The 16,990-nt window shown below is 39.3% G+C and overlaps 2 protein-coding genes across 3 annotated transcripts in view; one reads left to right on the forward strand and one right to left on the reverse strand.

The window, feature by feature from the left end:
- Nucleotides 1-172: 172 nt before the first annotated feature.
- Nucleotides 173-9,302, reverse strand: LOC124115910 (BRCA2 and CDKN1A-interacting protein-like). The gene is made up of 7 exons (XM_046477071.2): nt 9,136-9,302; nt 8,173-8,247; nt 7,751-7,831; nt 6,195-6,284; nt 3,975-4,159; nt 2,415-2,571; nt 173-362 (listed from the first exon to the last, which is right to left on the reverse strand). The coding sequence occupies exons 1-7, from the start codon at nt 9,271-9,273 to the stop codon at nt 192-194; spliced, it is 897 nt and encodes a 298-aa protein (XP_046333027.1). The 5' UTR covers nt 9,274-9,302; the 3' UTR covers nt 173-191.
- A 171-nt stretch (nt 9,303-9,473) lies between these two features.
- Nucleotides 9,474-16,990, forward strand: part of LOC124115908 (nuclear pore complex protein Nup107-like) — a 33,926-nt gene continuing 26,409 nt past the window's right edge. For both annotated transcript variants that reach the window (XM_048402610.1, XM_048402611.1), the window contains exons 1-6: nt 9,474-9,621; nt 10,575-10,683; nt 11,452-11,544; nt 13,951-14,030; nt 14,818-14,889; nt 15,722-15,791. In XM_048402610.1, the coding sequence (XP_048258567.1) occupies nt 9,598-9,621; nt 10,575-10,683; nt 11,452-11,544; nt 13,951-14,030; nt 14,818-14,889; nt 15,722-15,791 (448 nt within the window). In that variant the 5' untranslated portion in view covers nt 9,474-9,597. The remainder of the gene's footprint in view (nt 9,622-10,574; nt 10,684-11,451; nt 11,545-13,950; nt 14,031-14,817; nt 14,890-15,721; nt 15,792-16,990) is intronic.

Raw genomic sequence — 16,990 nt, forward strand, 5'->3', positions numbered from 1 at the left:
ATTTCAAGAACTATCATAGTGCTGCGACTATTTTAACTCCCATACTTTGACACAGATTTACTTACAACAGTCGTAGCGCTACAATTGCTCTGTGACATGGGGCCCTGGTTTATTGAAGACACGGACGTTTCTTAAGACTTTCAACCCACAAGTGACACAATCACAACATTCATCAGGTTTCAACAGTTTATTCAAGTGTTTGACAGCTCTGTCTTTAGTCTGTCGATTATCAGGTCGAGTTTATCTGCTGAGAAAGTCATGACTGTACGTAGAGCCTCCATATCGTCCTCGTCGTCCCACTGTCCGGTGACCACGGAGTCCCGCTCACTTGCCACGGAGTAGGTGAAGTGCGAGTCACAGACCTGAAGGACATCAGTTGACATGTTGACATCTCTAGACAGAGCTACAGATAAGCATCGTATTTGCTTAAAATACCCCCCAAATATATTCAAAATCCAATTAGTTTCAATTAACTTGCGTACAGAAACGAATGCATTAAATGAAAAACAACACTCGTAAATACCAAATGAAAATTTTTCAGCATGCATACAAACGAGCTAATTTCCAAATCCGAAACACAATTACGAGCTAATTTACTTTTGGAGTCAAGCCTATATATTTAGAACAGTTATCATGGTTATACACATCTAAAACATTTATTTTTTTTAAATCTTAAAATGTTCACTCTTTTGGGGGAAAACCCAATAGTTATTAATAGATGAGTGAAAGAATATTGGCTACCCAATGAAAAATGTAATAACCCAATTAAAATAGAAACCCTAGAGTAAACACTCAGTTGCTCAAAAGGTTATCTGGAGCTCTGTCCAGATAATAATCTATAATTTTACTGTTTAAGAGAATTCATTTATGGCCACGCTGATTGGTATGAAAGTTATGTCATTGTGTGTCAGCTTGACATCACAGTCCACCTTAGATCACAGACTATGTTAGATCACAGACCACTTTATAGCACACATAAAGACCACAGACCACCTTAGATCACAGATCATTCAGATCACAGTCCACCTTAGTGCACAGACCACCTTAGATCAGACAACAGACCATGTTAGATCAGATCACAGTCCACCTTAGATCACAGACCATCTTAAATCACAGACTGCCTTAAATCACACCTAAGATCACAGACCACCTAAGATCACAGTCTACCTTACATCACACCTTAGATCACAGACCACCTTCGATCAGTCAAGCTTAGATCACAGACCATGTTAAATGAGATCAGACACCACCTAAGATCACAGACCACCTTAGATCACAGTCCACCTTAGATCACAGACCACCTTAGATCAGACAACCCCAGATCAGTTCACCTTAGATCACAGATCACAGTGCACCTTAGATCACAAACCACCTTAGATCACAGACCACCTTAGTGCACAGACCTTAGATCAGATCACAGACCACATTAGATCAGATCACAGACCATCTTAGATCACAAACCAGCTTAGACCACACCTTAGATCACACTCCACCTCAGAACACAGACGACATTAGATCAGTCCACCTTAGATCACAGACCACCTTAGATCACACTCCACCTCAGAACACAGACCACCTTAGATCAGTCCACCTTAGATCACAGACCACCTTAGATCACACTCCACCTCAGAACACAGACCACCTTAGATCACAGACCACCTTAGATCAGTCCACCTTAGTGAGTTAAAGAGGTTTTACGCCGTTTTTAGCAATATTCCACCAATATCACGGCTGGGGACACCAGAAAGGGGCTTCACATATTGTACCCATGTTGGGGATCCAACCTGGGTCCTTAGATCACTGTCCACCTTGGATCACTGTCCACCTTGGATTACAGACCACCATGGATCACAGACCACCTAAAATCACAGTCCATCTTGGATCAGACAACCTCAGATCAGAGGTCCACCTTGGATCACAGACCACCTTAGATTACAGACAACCTGGGATCATAGTCCACCTTAGATCAAAGTCCACCTTGGATCACGGACCACCTTAGATCACGGACCACATTGGATCATAGACCGCCTTGGATCACAGACCACCTTTGATCACAGTCCATCTTGGATCACAGACCAACTGGGATCACAGACAACCTTAGGTCACAGACCACCTTAGCTCACAGACAACCCAAAGTCACAGACAACCTCAGATCACAGACCACCTTAGGTCACAGACCACCTTAGCTCACAGACAACCTTAAGTCACAGACCACCTTAGATCACAGACCACCTTAGATCACAGACAACCCATGCCCCAACCACTTTGATTAAACAAACAAGCAATGATATGATGCCAAGAGACACCGTCTTCTCAAACGCAAAATAGTTTCTGCCATAAAAGTAATTGCAAACTCTCCATCTGACCCGATGGTAAATTCTTTGAATTTTGACAACATTTTGCACCAAAAGTACCTCATATATAAGTTCCTCCTCCGAGTTGCTGAAGAGCAGGTCGTCCTTGGCACCAGATTTCTCCCCCGGAACTTTCATCCGATATGTCTTGCTGATCATAAGGAAGTTGGCGAATTTGAAGTTCATCTTCTTGTTGACGGCTTTCTGAAGGTCCTTCCTGTAATGCATTGTGGGTAACATCTCAAGACAAAATTATGAAAATGTGTTAATTTCATGGTACTCTGAAATTATTACGAAATCAGTTATCAATCAGGTGATTGAAGAATGACAATATAGACTGATATGTCAAGAATTTCTAAAGGTTTAAAACCTCTGATGTTTTTCAAAAGAATGAGTGAGGTTTAACACTGCTTTTAGCAATATTCTAGCAATATGACAGCCGGGGCACCTGAGAAATTGGCTTCACACATTGTACCCATGTCGGGAATTGAACCCAAGACTTCGGCGTGACGAGAAAACACCTTAACCACTAGGCTACCCAACCACCCCTTTTTCAAAAGAAAGTATCACATCAAGTTGTGATAAAAAAAAATAGAGATGGTTTATGGATTCCTTTCCCAAGTAGTTGCAATTTCTCAGGTGTTAGTATATGGGTGTCATGACTGAATCCCACAGTTGGCAATATTCCAGCTAAATCACAGCCAATAAACATTTAGCTCTGAAAGAAAACCAAAAGTGCCTTATTTCTGCTTTCCTGGAGTAGCCATCACTGTGTGGTATCATGTGGCAAGATCAGCCAATATTAGTGAGAAGGTGAGGTTGGTTTTAACGCCGCTTTGAACAGTATTCCAGTTATATCATAGTGTGTCAGCTTTCTTCGGAGGAAAACCCACAGTGATGGTGGTCTCTGACGTTTACCACTTTAGTGAAACCCACGAGCACAGGTATGGTGCTGACAAACCTAGTAACATGACCTGGGCAACCGGGGTCATATCCACAATCACAGGTTTCTGGCGTCCCCAAGGTATGCAACTCTGAACAGCGAATTGAGACACCTCAGACAACTGTTTGTTTGTTGCATCGATCTACGCAATTTGGATACCATGACATGGATCAACCAAGTCAGCGAGCCTGACCACCCGATCCCGTAGTCGCCTCTTACGATAAGCATGGGTTACTAAAGACCTACTCTAGCCCAGGTCTTCACGGGTCCTTAGAGGACCGAACCACCCCTCCTTTCGATATATTACTTAACATGATTTTTCATGTAATTATCACAAAAAGTGAAAATAATTTCGTCATGAGCAATGATCCAGCTATGTAAGTACTTACTTGAGTGTACCCATGAAGATCCGGGGTAGAATAGGTCTTCAGCAACCCATGCTTGCCGTAAAAGGCGACTTTGCTTGTTGTAAAAGGCGACTAACGGGATTGGGTGGTCAGGCTCACTGACTTGGTTCATGCAGCATGTCATCGTATCCCAATTGCGTGGATCGATGCGCATGACGTCAATCACTGGATTGTCTGGTCCAGACTCGATTATTTACAGACCGCCGTCATATAGCTGGAATATTGCTGAGTGTGGCGTAAAACAACTAACCAACCAACCAACCAACTTACTTGAGTGACTCAAATGATGGCACAGCAATCTGTGGTGGTATGTTGATGAAGCGCTCACTCACGAGCAACCCAAGATGGCTGTCTGGATCGTTTAGCAGGAGAGAGAACTTTGACATGTCCACCTGACCTGCTGTCTGACATTTCTCTGACAACATGCCTGTGATCTGCTGAACACTCTCCCGGTCCTGGAGACACAAATACATACTTAATTCTCAACTTGGCATCACACCACCTTATGTCACAGCCACATGAACAAAGCCATCTATCTACAGGTAATCAAAATTATTTTTGCATATCGAAACCTATCCATAATGCAGATGGAGTCACATACATTCTGGATACAGCTCTGAGGGTTCGAAAACATAACAAGACCCTGTCGGAAAATAACAGAAGTGTATATATTAAGTAAATGAAGGGTTGTCGGCACAGGTACTACAGACATGTATCCCAGGTACGTTTCTGTATTTTTAAATGTACCCTAGCCAAACTCAAAATACAGAAACGTACCCTAGGAAGAGTCCATTAAGATTATCTTCTTAAGCTGCATTCCAGCGTATCATATAGGAAACGATCATACACAGTGACGTATGCACATTAATCTAATATTCCGCGGTGCACGCATGCACTCGTAATCAGGCGAACCAGAACTACAACATGAACCGGTTTCGGTTTCGGGTTGTGGAATATGGACTCATCCTCCGTTTAGGGCACCTGATACTTTTCTGTATTTTGATTTGGGCTACGGTACATTTCTGTTGTACCTGTGCCGACAACGACCCCTTCAGTGCAACTGGGGGTCTATAAACTATCTCTTCACGACAAAATTATATACATTATGGATTTCCTTTCTTCAGATGACAATAGGCATTTGTTTATTTTAAAACAGGAATTACAAATAATGATCCTTGTGACAAATGCTGCCCCTTGCCAAGGTCATGAGAACTGCATTCTTTGCATGGAACAGATAATCAGTTTTTCTTGTTGGCACTGACTGTTCCTTCAGCAGAAGTCGTTGTATTTCTTTTTTCAATTCACACTGTAGGCCATCGGCCCATTGTACATTTAGATAGTCAGGCCCACGGTGGACATTAACGAGCTCCTAATATTCATGGCATGGAATAAACATGTATATAGTGAAAGGTTTTTCATGGTTTCAGCATAACGTGATGACAACATAGGTTAGATTTATGTAATGTAGATTGGACATGATATTTTCCTGGAATATATTTGTTTCTAAGATTATTATATGTTTTACAAATTAACAGAAAATGGTATTCGTTTTCGATAAGACCAATGTTACAGAGGTTACAAAGTCTTTGGTCTCTTGTGACATTGTGATATCCACCCACTTCAATATGGAGTGTGTGCGAACTACAACGATAGCCGAAAAGCACATATATTAAGCAATAAAGCAAATATTGATATTTAGAAGATACGCTTCAACACAAAAATTTCATTTAAATAAAGAATAGGTGTACATTTTCGGACTACTAGCAATATCTGAATGCCTTTCTTGTTCATGTATATATTTTAATTGTGATACAAATTCCAATATAAATAGTTTTGGATAAGAAATTGATTGGTTTTCCCAAACATAACCGAAACCAAATTTATATAAAGTATTTTTAACCTTGGATACCCAATTAATCTTGCCATTTACAGCTTCTTTAAACAAGAGCCCAAGTCCAAAGTCTGAGTCCCGTAAAATTCTGTTCGATCTGGTATGATCAACTAATAACAGTCCACATCATAACACTAAAATCTACTAAAAACGATTCTAAGAGCCATGTTCAGGTCAGTAGACTCAAAGTATTTGGGCATTAGAAGTTGTCAACCGATCTGGAGCTGTCGGGCGAAGGGTACATAGGTTCACACACAGGGTACACCACACTAGATGCCGTGTAGGAACAGTTGATAACGAATTTGTCTTACCGATATTCATTCATACAGATCCGGAATATGTCCACAGTTTCAAACCTAGTAGCTGACGATTCAAATGAACCGAGTTACTTCCCTTTACCCAATGCATTAGGATAAACATTGGTTCATTTGACGATATTTATTCGGGATATGCAAGTTACCTAAGATGTGTTCCGACTATTTTTTCAGCGGGCTACATTGGCAGGCTACATGGAAAAAAATTGCCAGCTCCTTAACCAATCATAAATTAGTAGTTTTATGTAAGGTGAGAAAAAGACTGTGTAATTTGCCAAGTCTGACCTTCTTGTCTGTGAGGTTGATGACGGTGAAGATACCGAACACGGGGTCATCGTCATCCTCCTCTTCATCCTCCTCCTCCGGAGAGTCACACTGTTCAAGCAAACGGGGACTCCGTCAACAACATGCACACCATCCACACTTTCACTGCTACACATGCTTGACAAGGCTACAAAACAACTGTTGGTACCTACACTATTTATATATCAGCCTTGAAATTTACAGCAGCCATATGAACATATAGACATGCCATAGGTGACAGCTAGTCTATATCTAGAATCAGCCAGATGCAATTCAGCCTTCAAATTCACTCAATAAATTTCATTGAAAGGGAGGTAACTCTGGGGTTACTGACTGAACAGATCACATACAAATCATTTTCTCCAAAACTTTTAACAGATTTCTGCAGGGTTTTTCACACATTATACATTCTGTTTTAGGTAATTTACTTGAGATGAGGAATTGTATCGGAACCTTCAAGGCACATTATCCAACATCCACAGCGTATCACATCTCCATTCCATTATGATAAAAACAAGGACAAATTTGTTTTGGTTTGGTTTAAAGGGGCATTCACACGGTACAACTAGTTGTAGACTTGCTTGTTCACACGATGCAATTTGTTGCATGCAACAAATTGTATACAACTAGTTGTACCGTGTGAATGCCCCTTAAAGAACAAGACACTAAAAATTGCTGTCCAATAAAATGACACTATAATAGTTACCATGGTTACAGGAACTCTGTATAGGGAAGTAACAATATCAAAAGTACTTGACTCAAGTTTTCATGTACCGACCGAAATACAATTGCGGAACGATTGGGAGGATATTAAGGACTTAACCCCTACCTCCCCAACATCTTTTCTCACTACAATTTCAGTTTGATTTGTCATAAAATCCTTTATTTAAACATATCAAGGTCTTCCTCAACCAAAGCTGCTGTATTCATGAACATCTACATTTAAGACAAGTCGTTTTGATTAGTTGTTGAGTTTAAGCTCATCAGTGACAGAAATTCTGTGCCAGGTTAGCAATACAGGAGATGGAGATTGTGTCCGCAAGGAGGCTTTGGTGGCATATGGATCCAGAGTGTGTGCATCATAATGGGATGGAGATCATAATAATATGCTGGATAATTGAGAATGATTATCCAATTTCAAAGGCAGGTTAAAAAACTTATACAACCTACCAAATTCAAACCCTGTTATAACATGGAAATTGCTTCTCTTTGAACACTTTCAAATCACTGTTACCATGGTTACAAACACTAGTTTCTTGGTGTTCTTTATGACGAATTTGAAAGTTCTGAAATAATAGTCTGAACAATGATCATAATCAGTGATAATATTTTAAATGAGTGAGTGAGTGAGTATGGTTTTACGCCGCTTTTAGCAATATTCCAGCAATATCACGGCGGGGGACACCAGAAATGGGCTTCACACATTGTACCCATGTCGGGAATCGAACCCGGGTTTTAGGCGTTGCGAGCGAACGCTTTAACCACTAGGCTACCCGATCCCCCCATATTTTAAATATGAAAACACCATTGTACATCACCTTGATGACACTGCCTACGTAGTTCTGGGCGATGATTGTGTCTGTCAACTCAGACAGGTTGATGTTGGCTTTCAGGAACAACTGAAAATAAACAGATATATTGATGAACATATTAACTTCCCACTTGGAAAATTACAGTTCATCCAGTATGCTCTGAAGACAATACTGTTGAAATAAAAATATAAATAAACATGCTAGACACAATATATCATGATATATAAGAATTATATTAAAGTGATTTATACTGTAACATCTGTAAGTTGTATCATATTTAAAAAACAGTTATTTATCATATTACAGGTGTTGAATGAACAATACGATCACATAATCAGCAACTACCCAACAGCTCAAATAATAATCATGCTTTTGCTTGATCACAGTTATTTCAATCAGTACCTTTACCATGTTGACAATTGACATACCTGTTGAAGTAGAGTCTTTATACCATGAAAATCTGAATCAATTGGCATCCGAGCCTCAAACTCCACTTGAACCTCCTGAAAGATTAAAAAGAAACATCCATTTTATAGGATAGAAACTGAATATTGATTTTTGAGATCCAGTGCCACTTCATCACTTAGTACTACAAGAACTAGAGTTTCAGGACTAACAAGCATATGATTTTGTAGTTATCATGCATATCAAAGCAAGAATATTCATAATCCAAAGTTTTCTATTCGCTGAGCGAAGGTAAAAAATCTTCATGACAGTCAGTATTTTCTTGTGTGTAATACAATTTACAGATTCTTTTTCAGAAAATTGGTGAATGGGTACTTGCTAGGATGAAATGGTAATTTGACTGTTAACCTTTTAGAGCCTCACAGGCAGCTTGGGTTGAATACTCCCCAGGAAGCAGAGATATAATCAAGTGAACACTGAAGGACCATGGTAACATACTTGAATTGATTATGTGTGTCATACACAAAACATAATCAATTTTGAGCATAAAATAACAAGTATAATTGCAAAAATGTGTATGTGTGTGAATGTATAAGTGTGTCTTGAATGTACATTCACGACTGTATCCAAATATCAATATGTTTAAGTATGTGTTGATATATATGACTTAAGTAAATAAGGGATAATGAACATACTTCTGCGGTGTGTTTTTTCATTGTAATATCGACGACAATAGTTATTCTTGAATGACACTGGGCTGTTTTGACCAAGTGTGGTCCGTTTTGAGCAGACAAATTGATTCAACTTACTGTATTGTCAGAAACTCAGATCTTAATGCTCTCAAAAAGTGGTTGTGACTGCACACCTTTAGTTTACCTAATTTAAATTTACAATGATTGCAAATAAAAAAAAGAAATATTGCATGAAAATATTGTCTAATTATGCAATGACATTATCGTCAATTTGGTTGAAATTAGCATATGTACTTGATCTATAAATTCATCATCGTCATCTTCATCATCAGATTCTAGGTCGTCATCGTCTAGTTCATCTTCTCCAGCCTCGACATCTTCATCACGACTTGCCAGACTCTCATTTACACGTTTCTTCTTGGAGGATGCCATCTTGAATTTACGATCAATCTGAAAAGTAGAAATGAAGCTCCGAGGTACTAAAATGCGTTCAGGAGACAACCTGTATTTTGCGATTAATACATCTTAATGAATTGATAAATAATTTCGAAATATTTTTTCGCAGACATTAATGTCAATCATGGTGGATGTGAGTACATTTAAATATTAATCATCCGATTGATACCGATTCGTCTTTTGTAAGCAGCTTACCGGAAGTTCTTTAAATGTGCGGCATGAAATGAAAAGCGCGAATCTAACAACTTGAAAAATAGATATCTTCGAGTTTATCCTCATAATCCGCCCGTGGTGGAAAGGATGGACCCCCATACGTACAATAGGGTGACATTTCCATCCAGTTTATTGTATTTCTCATGATGTGATCATTTAAATTATAGGTTTTAGTTTTTGTCAAAAGTGGATCACACCTGAAAATTCATTGAAACACAACATCTGTAGATTTTTGTGAAAATGTGTCTCTTAAGCGCCCTCATATACCTGTCAAAGATGATTTCATGAAAGTAATGCTAATGGCAATCAATCAAGAATTAATGAACTGTTAATTAATGGATGTTACCACTCTTTATATCGCCGAGTACCCTATTTTCGAACAGTCATATTGAAAGTGATTTTGTTACATTATAACGAAAGGTTGGGTGTCAACAAGGCTGTCGCCTTGAGAGTGCACACATTCAGCCTGTCAACATTGGGCTCATGTGAAGTACTGTCAGAACAGTCCATCGTCTTTCAGAATTTGTGCCCATGCCATGATGAAAAGGAAGAGTGAAAATTATGATTTGGCAAATATTCATATTTTGTGACTAGGTTTCAAACTTTCAATCTTTCAATTACGGTTTGAGTTTTAATGCCAACCTGCTAGAAATATGTTGAGAACTCTACGCCCAAACAGGTCTGTTCATTCATGGAAACCCCACTAAAGTAGCAAGCCAATCTGGTGTTCGAAAATAGGTGACATCACTCGAGTGCAGCATAAGTTTACAGATGAGGCAATGGATGTCACACCTTTTATCAAGGATTGTTAATGGAGCTGAATTCTATTGTTGAAGACATTACCTACTGGTGTGAAGCAGAATTTGAGTTTTGATTCACTCATCCCTCAAAATATCAGCAATGTCATCTTAACTGTTTGAAAATAGGGTACGTCTGGATATAGTGAATGAATATGATGAATTATAATGATGATAAAATAAAAGTGTGCATTGTTTCAGAGCTATTAACCAATCTTTTCAGGTTAATTTACTTTTGTGAAGATTAAACTTAAGTTAAATTTATAGGGTGAAGCCTCATTTGAGGCAATGTTGGATTCTGACCTGCCTGAAGCCAGGCCAGATGAAAAAAGTCAGATGTTCCGTCGACGCAGTGCTGGAATCAACCTACAAAAGTGTATCCTTCTATCACTTCTAGATATACAGAGTGATACACCAGGGGATCGGGCCAAAACTGACACATATTTTATCAAGCGAAAACAATCCATCATGGAGGATAATATATTATGTGGCCTAATCAAGACACCCTTGATGCTGCTATCACATACATTTCTAACAGAAGTCATTTGCTTTTTTCCACCATTGGTCTGAATTCTCACATTTGCATGTATACCTATCATGATATTTTCATACATAATTATTTTATTTTCCATTTTAAAAAGTGACCCAGTACGTAAAGATATACATGGATATGATTGAGGTTAATACTTTTGACAGCATGTTGATAATTAAACCATGCACATTGAGTCATACATAGAGATGCTTCCTGAATGTCAAAAGATGAAGTAAGTATCACAAATGTTGTGTTTACTTAATAATTGTTGTAAATGGTGGTTTATGGGATCAGGTGGTCAGGCTTGGTGACTTGACCGATTGTCAGTCATCCTTACCCTGTGGTGTGGATCATTGCTCAGAATAATAGTCACTCGACTGTCTGGTCCAGAATCGATTTACTGGCCACTGTCATCATGGTCATATAGCTGAAATATTTGCAGCTTTAACTTGTGAAACAGAATAACAAACAAATAATATTATATAAGTATTTTATATTTTTTATCTTCTTGTGGGAAATGTATATAAACATGATAAACATGGACATAATTCCTTGTATAACTATTTCGTTTATTATGAGACAAACTGACAAGTTTTCCTTAGTTTCCTCCAGCTATACACATGCTAGACGAGGCAGTGGGAGCAACATCAAGTACAGCACGCGGACCACGCACACCTCGCAACACACTTCTCAAGTACAGCACATGTAAGTTTGACTTTGAGGTGGAATGGGTAGCCTAGAGGTGTAAGGTGCAACTATTCACCCAACTGCCAGATTCCACTGCTCACTGGTTCAATTTCCAGATTTACCAGTTTATTTTGGCCTTCATTTTTCACCATAGAATGAGCACAAGCCTGTTTGCCATCAAAGTTTTGCTAATGCTTAGAGTATCTTATTCAACAAGTATTTGACAATAGTGACAGAAGGTGGGCCAGGATTTTATCAGCACTAAATAATAATGTAGGTTTGGTGTTGATTAGTTTTTGTATATATCTCTATGTTGTAAATTATTTTGTGTATTCCAACTGAGAATGACAGGAGCAGAACAACATCCTATCTAAGTCTAATAATTGTGTCAATGTCATCTTCCCGAGGCAAGAGAGTTAACTGACTATAAAAGTCCAGTTTCCACCCTTGCGGAACTACGCTGGAATTATGGAGTTACATTTTGGCTTGACTAACGAGTCTATTCATCATCAAATCAAAATCGAGCAACGAAATCAAAATCCGGTTCGTAAACTGTCGTGCAGATTTTGGTTGATTGCAGGATTTACAAAGCATGTGCACCGCCAACTCGTCAACAGATATTTTCCATTTTTTTTCATGTTTTTAATCAAGGTGCTCATGTGATTTGATGCATTTTGCGATATGAGACCCGTTTTATCACAATATAGATCTTGATTATCGAACAGATCGTTCTGACTGGGTGCCGCCATTTTGTTTGAAGCAAATGTAAGTGATATGAGAAATGGAATCTGATTAATATATAGGAGAGGCTTAGAAGGGACAAAACTGGTAATAGCCACTAGTGTCGCTAAGATCGAGCCCAGTAATTGCAGCCTCGTTCGGCAAGGGAGGAAACTGGACTTTTAACATCAGTTATCTCTTTTGCCTTGGGAAGATGTGTCAATGTATACTACTCAAAACAAGTGGAGGATCACATGATTCTTTCATATTACTATAGGTAATGTCCCATGTCTTGACAGATGAACTATAGTAACATGAAAAAACCAAGTCGACCTTAACTTGTTTTGAGTATTATACATTTTGATGCTCAAATTCAATTCACAAAAAATGCAGGAAACAGGTGAATTGTCCAAGCTTTTGAATATGGTCAAACTAGATCCTTGCAAAAGTAATGATTTTGCATCTTACAAAGATCAAACTACAAATTTCAATTAAGCTTGTACTTTTAGCACTTTAATAATTCATCGTCTGCAGATGTTTGATTTTCGTTTCCTGACATTTGGCAACCCTGTTACTTAGAAATAGGAAAGTTGTAGTCGTGGTTGCCGGTTACAAGAAATAGGTGTTTAATCAGTTATACATTATTATGCTCACATTAACTAAACTTTTGTAGTCTGTGTGAGTTGGTTGTATGTTTGATTTCTGTTTGTGGGGGCACATTATGTCGTAATCACTGCAGGTGCTGCAATTTGCTGTCCCTAGTTTCCCTTAGCCATGCTAGACACACAATAGTCATTTTGAATTTGTCCTGATTATGATGCTTATGGTTCTCAGGTTTCATAGCCTAAGACCTTCATTACTTTCCCCCCACATCAAGCTGCCATGCCGAGGGATAACCGATATGAATTACTGTAAATTTTAAAATTAACCCGACCGTGAATTAAGTGCAAAAAACGCGAGTGGTCTTTGCTCACATTAACTAAACTTCGCATTGCATTTATGTCTCTAAAACAACCATCAACAACAACTGCGACAAAGATTGACACGACCCAACGCGCACTGATAGGCTTCATACACTTATCCCAGAGCTCCAGATAAGCTTCGTATCTGCATGATATACGCATCAGAAATGCAGAAATATGCAGTAAAATAAAATCCAAGCGTATCAAATACGCAACGAACATTACTGATACCCTACAAAAATAAAAATTGTGCGTATCATCAAAATATTGTGAAGTAACCCTGCGTATTCAATTAGCAAATCAGCAACTTATTTTGAAATTATAAACAGGCATTCCGTCAACCTTGCCAAACTCCACGATGACAGTTACATCATGATCATTTGCCATCACACTTTCTTGTGGGAGTATCGTGGTATTTTTTAGTCCTATAAAGCTCTTGAACCCACTCGACACCAGTTTGCAGGGACTAGATGAATAGTGTTTTTAAATATTTAACTTAAATACCCACATGTGTAAAAACTAGTGGGTAACAGAAATTTGAATACCCAGATAGAATTACTGATACCCAATGGTTTTAAAATGCATGGGTAAAATACCCACAACACCAAAAGCTTCTCTGGAGCTCTGCTTATCCTCATCTTTGGTCAGGGGTGTTGATTTGGAGACACATTAATATCAATATTTACAGTATATGAATACTGTTTAAGGCAGTGTTAAACCTAACTGACTATTGCTGTTGTAGACACCCCGACACATGTGTCCACCACGGAGAAGTATGATGTGTCACACATGTTCACACCAACACCCAGGAAAGGAGGTCAGGTGAGTGCTTCTGTAAGACATAGTTCACAAGTATCAGTGAATTTGAACTGAGCTTCCTGATTAAGAACTGACTTGATTTTTTAAGGACTATGGAATATATGTGGGTGTGTCAAGTTTATCTGCATTTTGTTGATTTACACAAGTCAGACCATAGTGCCTTTTCTGTTTGGATTGTGTCAAGCTCCTCACAGCGATAGCCCGTTTGCGGAGCTCTCTATACTATCGCAGCCACCTGTCAAAGCTCCCCACAGTGATAGGTGGTCACAGCCATACTTGGAGTTGAACTCGCAACCGACGGACCAGTATGCTAACAAACAAGCGATGACTGCTGTGATGCCGAATTCTCTTACCTTAACAAAATTATTTTCTTTGTTAATTTGAATATCTAATTCATTTCAACTATCATGTAATTGGTATAGTAAGAATTTAAGGGCGAATTAAGGTGATTCTCCGTTCGTCTGCAATCTCGAACCAATCTGATGAAACAAACAAACAGTTCATTTGGGATATTTGTCAGTCGTAAACCTTTTAAAAAATAAGTGTATTTGCATTCCCAAGGACATAAACAAAAGTATAAATGTTACTACATTTGGGGTTAGAGGGCAAATTTCAAGATTCGTGTAATGGCCGCGCCCACACTGGTGGCAGCGATGTTACCGAGAGTGTAACGAAGGTGTCACACGCTGAGAAGGAGCTTGGGATTGTGTATGCATGCAGAAAACAGAAATTGACTGTTAATGATTGGTTGGAATATCACCATGGTGATGATGTAAACATTTCTTGACAGATGGGCCACGACTCCTTTAATTCATCACTGTCAATGATTCGACCAGCACAGTCGAAACTGGGCACGGATATGGTGAGTTCATTTTCTATGTTCCTTCTTCAGCATGTTTATGCTGTTCAAGTGTAAATAATGAAAAGAATTATTTATTCTTGTTACAAAATGAGGAAGTGTTGATTGAAGATTTCTGTGGTGGAAAATTCAAAAATATGTAGAGTTTTCTTTTCAAACATTTGTCATAATAGTGTTGGTATTTCGCTTGTATTCCTTGTGACCGCCTCCGTGGTCTAGTGGAGAGATTGTCTGCCCAGAGAGTGAAAGGTCTGGATTTGATTCCGGCCGCGTCATACCAAAAGAAATTAAGGGATGGTACTTGTTCTTAAACTGTATGGCACTCTGCAGTAAGGGGCTAAAACAAGGACTGGTCGCTTTGGAGTCAGTATACTGTGTCTCATTGCACTATCCATGTTAAACTGCGCCATGGTATCTCAGTGAGCTAGCACTATTAAACAGCATTGGTCTGGACTAGTACAAGCTGCCATACTGACACACACATGCATGCACATTGCTATATAAGAGCAAAAACCTTGAACGCTACGTTAAGCCCCACCCGACCCATGAAGATCCGGGGTAGAATAGTCCTTCAGCAACCCATGCTTGTCGTAAGAGGCGACTTAAGGTATCGGATGGTCAGGCTCGCTGACTTGGTTGATGCATGTCATTGTATCCCAATTGCGTGGATCAATGCTCATGACGTCAAAAAATGGATTGTCTGGTCCGGACATGATTATTTACAGACTGTCGTCATATAGCTGGAATATTGCTGAGTGTGGCTTTAAACAACAAACAAACAAAATACGCCCCACTCCAACTCAACTCAACCTAACTCATGTTCCTTGTTCTCCAGTTTGACATGACAGAGGAGGTGACCAGCACCAATGTAGCGCTGCTGTTGGAGGACGACCCAGGCATGGCAGGTAGGCGATTACTGCCCTTTACCATCTTATACAAGTATGATGGCATGCAGGTAGGCAATTACTGCCCTTTACCATCTTATACAAGTATGATGGCATGCAGGTAGGCAATTACTGCCCTTTACCATCTTATACAAGTATGATGGCATGCAGGTAGGCAATTACTGCCCTTTACTATCTTATACAAGTATGATGGCATGCAGGTAGGCAATTACTGCCCTTTACCATCTTATACAAGTATGATGGCATGCAGGTAGGCAATTACTGCCCTTTACTATCTTATACAAGTATGATGGCATGCAGGTAGGCAATTACTGCCCTTTACTATCTTATACAAGTATGATGGCATGCAGGTAGGCAATTACTGCCCTTTACTATCTTATACAAGTATGATGGCATGCAGGTAGGCAATTACTGCCCTTTACTATCTTATACAAGTATGATGGCATGCAGGTAGGCAATTACTGCCCTTTACTATCTTATACAAGTATGATGGCATGCAGGTAGGCAATTACTGCCCTTTACTATCTTATACAAGTATGATGGCATGCAGGTAGGCAATTACTGCCCTTTACTATCTTATACAAGTATGATGGCATGCAGGTAGGCGATTACTGCCCTTTACCATCTTGTACAAGCATGATGGCATGCAGGTAGGCCCATGCCACCTTGGCTCCTTGCACAAAGTGATCTTAGCATTGAGATGATCACAACTCCCATTCTTTAACATGGACAGTTATGACTATGAAAGATCGCTTTGTGGCACCCGACACTGATCCCAATTTCAGTCACGTCATGTAATTAGCATTTGTTCTAGGTTATAGTGAGGTAGCTCAGTAATTAAAGTATTGTCTTGTCACGCCATATGCCCAAACTCATTTCCCCACTCAGGTACGCTGTCTAGCTTGATACAGCTGGCTAAGAGCAATGTCGAAGCAAACTCACTCAGTCTGCCTGGAATTGCCACAAGATTATTACTTATTCTATGTCAGAGAATGATTGGTCTTAATAGACATTCTGTAGCAAGCTCACTAAGGTGTAGGGGCACAGGTGGCCCTGTCGTCTAAAACGCCACAATTTGCTTTGCAGAGTTGTGTCCCTTGGACATGCCAGAAACCTATGATTGGGGTTTCTACGTTTGTCAGCACCATACTGGTGCTCGTGGGTTTTACCAAAGTGGTAAACGTCTGAGATCTGCATTA

This window comes from Haliotis rufescens, unplaced genomic scaffold, assembly GCF_023055435.1.
Source record: "Haliotis rufescens isolate VD_foot unplaced genomic scaffold, xgHalRufe1.0.p SCAF_27, whole genome shotgun sequence".
In the NCBI taxonomy this organism is placed as follows: Eukaryota; Metazoa; Mollusca; class Gastropoda; order Lepetellida; family Haliotidae; genus Haliotis; species Haliotis rufescens.